Source organism: Chiloscyllium punctatum, chromosome 24 (genome assembly GCF_047496795.1).
Source record: "Chiloscyllium punctatum isolate Juve2018m chromosome 24, sChiPun1.3, whole genome shotgun sequence".
Lineage (NCBI taxonomy): Eukaryota > Metazoa > Chordata > Chondrichthyes > Orectolobiformes > Hemiscylliidae > Chiloscyllium > Chiloscyllium punctatum.
In genome coordinates this window covers 37,317,040-37,326,217 of record NC_092762.1, presented here as the reverse complement: position 1 = coordinate 37,326,217, position 9,178 = coordinate 37,317,040, and the positions used below count along the sequence as shown (strand labels likewise).

The 9,178-nt window shown below is 45.8% G+C and overlaps 1 protein-coding gene across 1 annotated transcript; it reads right to left on the bottom strand.

The window, feature by feature from the left end:
• Window positions 1-345: 345 nt before the first annotated feature.
• Window positions 346-8,439, bottom strand: LOC140494855 (zona pellucida sperm-binding protein 4-like). Its single transcript, XM_072594527.1, has 9 exons — window positions 8,235-8,439; window positions 4,421-4,599; window positions 4,247-4,344; window positions 4,030-4,163; window positions 3,745-3,934; window positions 2,829-2,976; window positions 2,640-2,712; window positions 599-706; window positions 346-507 (listed from the first exon to the last, which is right to left on the bottom strand). Exons 1-9 carry the CDS (start codon window positions 8,437-8,439, stop codon window positions 368-370), a joined length of 1,275 nt encoding a protein of 424 aa, XP_072450628.1. The 3' UTR covers window positions 346-367.
• Between the last annotated feature and the right edge of the window lie 739 nt (window positions 8,440-9,178).

The following is a 9,178-nucleotide window of genomic DNA, read 5'->3' as shown; positions in this document are numbered from 1 at the left end:
ATCCACACCTGCCTTCAATATTAGTAATCCAAGTAAGTAGTGGGTGAAAACATTTCAGGGTAAATAGGAATGATATTCAAGGGGAGTGTTATTAACCTGTATTCAGTGGCTAAGCAGCTCCAAACACTATTGTTCCAATGGAGGCCAAACTATTGGATTGGTTTAATTTGCTTTGGAAGATTCCACAAATCAGTTCAAGTAACTGAACCAAGCTGACTGAAGTGGTGTGATGTTTGGTGGATTCTGGATTAGATCCAACAGCATAGCTTCAGTTCCCAATCCCTCAAGCAACAGAATTTGCTGATGTTTGCTCTGACAGTTCAAGGACTCATAACATTTCCCCATCAGATTTATTTCTGTTCAGGGCTTACAATTCGCCACATGGAGAAACAGCAGTAGCTCTTGGTTTCTTCATGTACATTGCAACCATCACTACCAGCAGGGATAGAGACACCATCAGGAAGCCAATAGCTGCTCCATGAAGAACCCAAGGGGTCCCAGCAACATCTATGGAGAGAGGAGAAGAAACAAAATGAGATCAGAGGATGGTTTCTTTTGCTAGAGGTCACAGGTGACCTATTGCAGAGGCTTCACTCACCATTTGCTTCAAGTTGTTTCTTTGCAATGTAACTGCTCCCTCCCAGGAGGATCGGGCCAGGTGCACTCACTACTGTCCCCTCATGGTCATGGGTACTCCTGCGCTGCCCTGTTGGAGACAAAGATTAGACTGTTCTGACCCAAGCTAGGGGAGTTGAGAGCTTGCTCAAAAATCAGAAATGTTACTATGTGAAGAACCATCTGTACGTCATCCAGTTCTGGAACAGGTAGCAGATGCTTACCTACCCCCCCCCCCCCCCCCCCCCCCCACTCAATCTGATGTTTTAGTGAAAACTGAAACCTTCATACTTTGAAGTCACTGCTTTCACTCAAGCGGCACTGGCCACTGAAGTTGGAAAGAACCCCTTTTATGCAACTGTATTTCACTGGTCAGCGAAAAAGAAATATACTTAACTATTGTTCAGTGGTTTATTTGGGAATGGGAAGTGCCAGGAAGGAAGCTCAATATTGCTGTTGGTCTCACCTGGAGGTTTGTGACAAGCAAAGCAAGCATTCACAATGCTTGTTCAAAACAACTATTCCCTCACATACAGTTGAGCAAGTTCTTGCTGTGGATGGTTATATCTCTGGTCCTTCAGAGAAGGGCCATGATTCTGTGACCATTAAATCCAGGCCTGTTTTCTTATTGACATTGAAGGGGACAAGCCAATGCTTCAGACATGGATTTCAGTTCCTATTGAAATAAAAACCCCTTTGTCTGTCTGTACAAGAGGGATCAAGCCTCAGACAGGACAGCAGAAATTCCTTCAACAAGCAAGCTACTCCAAATCTGAAGCAGATGGCTTCCCAAGTCAGTGACCAGGAGGACATTCAGCCCCTCAGCTTATTCTACTATTTGGCAGTAAATCAGATTGGGTTCTTGACTCCTTCATTCACTTGTGGGACATGGCCCAGCCATTTGTGCTCATTTATTGCCAATCCCAAAGTTGCCCAAAGGTGATGAGCAACCATTGTCTACCCCTCAATCATGCCTAAAGTCTGCCTTAGTGGGCCTGCTATTGAATTGCAACAGTTTAAGGGGGCCTGAATCTCCAGTGGATCACTCATTTGATAGAGTGAGCCTAGCTCTAACCAGAGGTCATCCTACAGCAGTCACCTTATCTGACCCCTCCCCCTCAGCACCACTATGATCATCCATCATTCTAGCAGTCCATACAAACCTTCTGAATGGGTTTGTATGGGAGTGTTTAGAAAGGCAGTGACCCAGACTGTACAGTTTAGAATGTCATCTCACTGGTGAGTGAAGGAACTGTTGGGAAGCCTTCAAGGTGCAGCAGTCACTTGGGAACAAACTATGATCCATATATGGTGAGTCTTTTATTGCTGTTCTTGTCTTCCTGCTAAAGTGGAAAAGCTCATTGTTTGAGCAACAAGAACACTTGCCCACTTGGTGTTATGTGCCTTCAACTGGTCCAGCCAAAGTTCTGACCCATCTGGAAGGCAAAATTCAGCCACTTTGCAGTGGCTCTGGAGTAGTCAAATGAAGGTCAGACCCAGCAAGGACAGAAGACTTCCTGGAAGGAAAGAACTTTTTGAAGAGGCTGACAGTTATATGGTCACCATTAACTAGCTTTAATCTAGAGACTTCTGGAATTAGCTACCGGTTTGGGGGGGGGGGGGGGGGGGGGGGTGTTGGATATTTGACCCAAGATCCCCAGAATATTTACCCTGGAGTGGTATTGCTAGGTCAGTGACATTAGCATCTATTTCTCTTTTCAAACCTTTACCCATCTCTGCAATCAAATTTAGCTATTGCACATTCACATGAAATGGAGGATCCAAAAAGGGATTTAGTGAACTGAATCCCAACAGTCACTTAGTGCTAGCTTAGATGACCAATTCATGCCTTCAGAGGAGAGCTACCTCCCTGACTTCATGTTATACTCTTGCACTGGAAAGTTGTTTTGTAACCTTTAAATGTTCAGTAAAGGTGACATCTGCCAATTTTCCTTTATTCATATGGCTCATTACATTCTCAAGAGACTGAAATACCCTTTGCTTCCCACAAAAGGGGAACTCACTTGGACCACATCTGGTTGTACAGTCATCCAGAGCGGAGGGAGAGCAAACCTCAGCACTGCAGTGCAAGTAAACCTAGAAAAGGAAGGAGAGATGTTATGGGAGCGTCCCATAGATCAATAGCCCAGGTTGTAATACAGAGACAGCAAGAGGATTTCATGAGCTTGGCCTCATTCCTTCCATTTGGTTACCTGTCCAGAGAGGGGCTGCTCAGACACTCCATCCAAGAAAACAAACGTCTTCACTTCAAACCGCTTGTGATGGGTTGGGAACTGCAGGCCAGAAGAGAGACCTACTAGGTGTAGGAGGGTCAGATAGTCATCACCTTCATAGGGACACCTGAAACAGGAAGGTTTAGTCACTGACAGGAGTGAGTGATCCACTCCAATAATACCTTGGCCATTTATGACAGCAGTAATCAAAGCTAGAGTGAAAGTTGGGGATTTTTCCCTTGTTGCAACCCAGTTGGTTCTTCCAGGTTAGAGAAAAGAACATTGTAAACTCACTACAAACTGATTCTAATTCAGCCATCAAGTTAGAATTGGTCCTATGGTGGTATTGTCCAAACTCAGGCCCTGATGCACACCAGTTGGAAAGATCATTTGGATCTTAATGATCAATTATTTCAACTAGTCTTTACAGAGTGCAGGTTTAGCCATGTTAACCAGGGCCATTTGTGGCTGCTGCATATATAGTTACTACTTGATCTGAAGAGAGGCATCTGTTCAGAGAGGAGTGGGTATAACATGGACAAACAAGTGGATTAATAAAAGGACTACATCGGATTCCTGGTTACAGATGCTGTGTTTCTCTAGCACAGATTGTATTGGACTTATTTCAGGAAAAAAAACAGCTGTTGAGTTGTGTACATCTGCACTAGTGGGAGATCACCATCTATACTAGTTTAGAGTGGGAAGTTAATGGAGTTCAGTATTTCAGCAATCAGGTGGGCTGATATGAGGTTAGATTGAGAACCTAGAGATGGATCAATTGCTTTGAATTTGTTGGACTCCAAGGCCATGGAAACATTTATCCATTAACCTGGGCAGGAACAGCTGATCATCATGGTCTGATGAACTAAAGCCATTACCCTATCCATTTACTTACCCATCCACCAGGAGACTCCATTGCACCTCATGGTCAGGGGCTGGCACAGGAGTTGCCCAGCAGTCCCGCAGTCTCAGGACTATCATTGGGTCAGTGCGATCCTTCACACGAACTTCAACAAACACCGACTCCTGAAGGATTCTCTGAATGGGGTAGTCACTGTCCCTGTACCACCAGCTGTAGCTGCCATCTAACAGACAAAAATAAAAGGAGAACAAACCAAAACACAGTCACTCCCCTGAAGGGATACAATTCCCAGTGCTCCTATTACCAGGGCAGCACTACCTGTTGCTATTCGCAGCTCCAGCCTCAGGATCCCATCTTCAGAAGCAGCTAGTGGTGGAGGGAGGGTGTAAACCGAGACATTGATTTGTAACCCTGCCTCATGCTCCCCCTTGTACTTGCACTGGATGTGCAGCCTGTCAAGAGACAGAAATAGGTGGAGGAGTTTCAGTCAGTAACACGTCCCTCTCCATACCAACAAATCCCACTGCCCACTCACCTGAAGGTGCTGTCCCGGGTTACTGAGCCCAGTGGCCCCCTCTGAATCATCCTCTTCCCCAAGACATCCGTTTCATACACAAAGCTCCCATTCTCCTCCTGCAAGAGAAGACGCTGTTTAATAGGGAGCTGGCCCGTTCAAAAGGGACAGAATGCTGGACCCTCCAATACTCACCCGCTGGATCGAGCCACAAGAGGTAATTGGGAAGTGGAAGGCTGCAAGTTCTGCTGTGACGAGCTTAGGCCTGCACTCAGCTTCATGTCCATCTTTCACATACAGAGATGACAGGTTGAGGGCAGGACGGGTCAAGTTCCTGGTGATTGCTACAATGAACTGGCCATCTGCTGTGCACACTGCAGAGAGAATGGGAATGTTCAGTTTCCCCATTGTGGAGGTGACCTCAATCATTGAGGGATGAAGCCTCAAAACTCCAAAAAAAAAAGCCAAAGTTTGAGTCTTTGGAGAGATTTAAAAAGACAGTAATCCAACATTTGCATGCAATCAAAACATCTTACATGATATCTATTACACAGTCACAGGATTCTAAATTTGAGACAGTCCTGAAGGGTTACACTTCACTTCCTGATGCTGCCTGGCTTATGTTCTTCCAGCCTCCTGCTGGTTTATTTTAGGTTCTTGCATCTGCAGTTTGTCTCAAATTTGAGACAGGCACACACGAGTTATCTGCACAGCAGAAAGATCTTTTGGTCCACCCCATCCACAAACTAGTTTAGCACCATATCCCTCCTGGAGGGATACACTTCAGCAGTGAAGGACATTCAGCCTCAGATCTTTAGGTCAATGTATGAGTGATTTCAGGGATACACAATGTAGTGTTGCTAAGCAGAGACAGTTCAGTATCCATGATCTTCATGGCTTCAAAGATCTTGGATTGTGTCACACTACATGTGGCCCTTCGACACAAGTAGAGGGGTCAATTTGCCATTCTTTAACAATAGAATTAATCAGCAATCTGTAGGCAGTTATAACCCCCCCCCCCCCCCCCCACCCCAGAGAAACAGACCTTGGTGTTCACCCTATCCATACCTGTCTAATGTTATAAACCTATAAGGTCACCCCTCAACCTGACACTCCAGGGAAAACAGCCCCAGCCTATTCAACCTCTAGCTCAAACCCTCCAACCCCAGCAACAGCCTTGAAGTCTTCTGAACCCTTTCAAGGATTCACCACACCCTTCCAATAGAGGGACAATTGGATACAATATTCCAATAGTGGCCTAACCAATGTCCTGTACAGCTACATGACATTCCAACTCCTGTACTCAATGCTCTGAGTAATAAAGGGAAGTATAGCAAACACCACCTTCATTTTGCTATCTGACTACTTTTAATTATAAACCTGCACTAGGTGATCTGTTCAGCAACACTCCCCAGAACCTTACTAGTGTCTAAGTCCTGTCCTGATTTGCCTTTCAAAATACAACACCTCACATTTAGAGACTAAGTCATGAGGGGCATGGATAGGGTAAATAGACAAGGTCTTTTCCCTAGGGTGGAGGGTCCAGAACTAGAGGAGCATAGGTTTCGGGTGAGGAGAGGTATAATAAGGGACAACTTATTCCAGGAGGTGGTGCAAGTATAGAATGAGCTGCCAGGAGGTAGAGTGCAGTTTGGTACAACTACATTTCAAAGACATTTGGCTGAGTATATAAATAGGAAGGGTCGAGAGAGATGCAGACCAAGTACTAGCAATTGGGACTAGTCAGTATATCTGGTTAGCATAGACAAATGGGACTGAATTCTTTCCATGCTGTACCTTTATAACTGTTAGTGTAATACCAGTTTTACAATAAGCAAGCTTCTGCCTTGTCTTAGAAGAAAAAGTTTAATACTGTGTTTGAAATTTCAATAGACAGGGACCAAACATGCTAAATTCAGAACACTACCTAGTATTGTCACAGGCACTGACAGATACTCAAGACAGTTTGATTAAAACAAGTTAGACATTCATGTTTAAAGAATCAATGCTGGAAGAAACATTTCATTATAACCCCCAAGAGGTAAAGATTTCAGGAAGCATAGGAATGTTTCAGTACAATATTACTGACTGTAGTTTTAGAGAAGCAAAAAGAAACACACTTATGCCAAAACATCCATCTTAACTAAACCAGTTGGTCTCAAAACAGGGGGGGCAGGTGAAAAGTGTTTGGGTTCCTGGCAGTGTCTATGTCCTGTGCAGATTCATGAAGGTGACAACAAGTGAACCCAGCAGCATCAGCAAGCTGGGCCCAAAGCAGACTCAGGAAGCGGGTTCAGGTCAGTGTAGTACCTGGTGGCCTCTGCACTGAGTGATAGTGCCAGAGAGAATGGTGACTTATGTCACAGCAAGGGCAGCACAGTGGCTCAGTGGTTAGCACTGCCTCACAGCACCAGGGTCCCAAGTTCAATTCCAGCCTTGGGCAACTGTGAGAGTTTGCACATTCTCCCCCATCTAATGGGTTTCCTCCCACAGCCCAAAGATGTGGGGGTTAGGGTGAATTGGCTATGCTAAATTGCCCTTAGTGTTAGATGCATTAGCCAGAGTGAACTAGGTCTGGGTAGGTTGCTCTTCAGAAAAGAGTGGGCTGGTTGGGCCAAAGGGCCTGTTTCCATTCTGTAGGGAATCTAATCTAAATGCAGCATGGCAAAGGGACATGACAGATCACAGAAAGGCTGAAGATAAACACTTCTGGCTTTTGTGATGTTTTGCTTTATTTTTCCATCTTACGTGATAGAGAGTAACCATGTGACTTTTTTTCCCCAAGACACAGTATATCAAATTAGAAATTGTGATAGCAGTTTGACAAGTCCTATCCTATTTATAGGCTCATTAAGATCTCCAGCATGAAACCCATTATAAGTCTCAATCCCCATTCCATAAGTTTTGCTTTCAACAAGCAATAATTATCCATGCTTTCTTAGAAAGCTAGAATACTACAGCATGGAAACAGATCCTTCAGCCAAAAGGAATCCATGCTGATCATGATACCCAGCTTGTTCCAATAAGCTGCATTTGGGGCATTATCCCCACAAACCCTTCCCATTTATGTACCTTTCCAAGGTTTTATCATGAACTGTTACTATTGTACCTGCCTCACTTTCTGACAGTCCATTCCATATAGATACCACTCTGCCCAAAGAGATTACCCCTCCAGTCATAAGTTTTTGCCTTATCTTGTAAGGGGAATACCCACCATTTGTGTTAATGGAAAAACATTTAGACTAATAGTTTGCCAATCACAAACAAGTGTTTAATTCACTCAAGTCTCTACTTGAAGTTCAAGATCTGATTTGCTTAAAGTGTTTATAGAAACACCCACTGTTAGGCAAACTGGCCCATAGCTGCTAGCACTTCCCTCAGACACCCAAGCTCACTGAAGGTTGATTTACAGCAATTTATCCCCAATGTGGGCAGGCAGGCTACATAGGCCCTGGCATTTATCTACCTAAGCACAATCTTAGGTGACATTCTCCATTGCCTCTACATGGAGGTTTTCAGATTCTTCCTTGGGAAGAAGAAGTGTTCCAAGCAACAACAGCAAATGTGGAGTTTCTACCCTCACAGTGAACAAAAATACCCTCTTAGCAGTTACAGCAAGTGATAACCACCTCAACACAACAAACTTTTATAGTATCATCACAAATTAACCTCTTTCAAAGAGATTATTGTTATTAAAAGTCTGCTTCTAAAATAATCTAATGAGACCAGGATAACATTATCCATCATCAAACCAACCAGCCGCTTCACTCGGGATTATCCCCTACTCGACGAGGGAGGGACAGAGTCATGTTCCCGGGTTATTTCCTCAGGGACAGGTCCCTTTACCTCCCTCCCACTGACTCCCCACAAACAGCCCGTCACCATTGCACAAGGAAACACCAACAAGTCCCGGGTTATTTCCTCAGTGCCAGCCTGGGGTGGTCCTCATGCTTCCCTTCCCTCCCCATTCGGGGTGGGCTCCTCTCCGGGAGGAGGCTGGGCTCCTTACCTGGGCTGTCTCTCAGGTTGTAGAAACAGGATTGCCCACTGAGACTCGGGGACTGAAAGCAGCAGCCCTGCTTGATGCACTCAGTGCTGTTGATAGCGGCCAGGCCACACGGCAGCCTCCAGCCCGGCTCCGGAGGACACACAGCAGAGACCAGGAAGGGCCGAGCGGCCCAAAGGTACAGACACCAAATCAACCAATGTCCCATCGCGCTGCCTGAATCTGTGTCCGCCCCTGAGCACCAACCCGCTTTATAGCCGCTAATTGGTGAGGAAACCAATCGCAGTGCAGCAGCTCCCTGCCCCACGGCGGGGGGGGGGGGGGGGGTCCCCATCCCAATAAATCGATTCTTTCTGTCTAGGTTATTGCAATCTGTGAGTGGCCTGGGAACATACGGCTTATTAAACAATTCCGAGGCACCGTGACTCAGTGGTTAATCCTGTAGCCTCACAGCCTCAGGTACTGGGGTTCGATTCCAGCCTTGGGTGTGTGGGATTTACATATTCTCCCATCTCTGGGTGGGCTTTCTCCCACAGTCTGAAGATGTGCAGATTAGTTGAGTTGGATATGCTAACTTGCCCCCAGTGTTCAGGGATGCCTAGGTTAGGGGAGTGGGGACTTTTTGGAGGTTTGGTGTGGCATGTTCCCACAGGTGCCACTAACTCTGACTAAACCCCCTTAGGAAAGCGTAGTTGCCGACTATGGCGTTTTCACGTATTTTTGGCGTATAGTGTGTGTCATGCCTCCCCGCTGGCCCCACCCGTAAGCCCAGCAGTCCTGGCTGTTGGGTGACCAAACAACCAGGAAAAGTACGAGACTGCCGTGGTCTAGACCGACCTGCTCTCAAAAAACCAGTATGAGTCTTCCATTTTCAATGGAGCTGTCCGGCTGGGAAGCGTCCCGGAAAAACAACCTCCCTGCAGCCTCACCCACAGCCACGAGCTGTG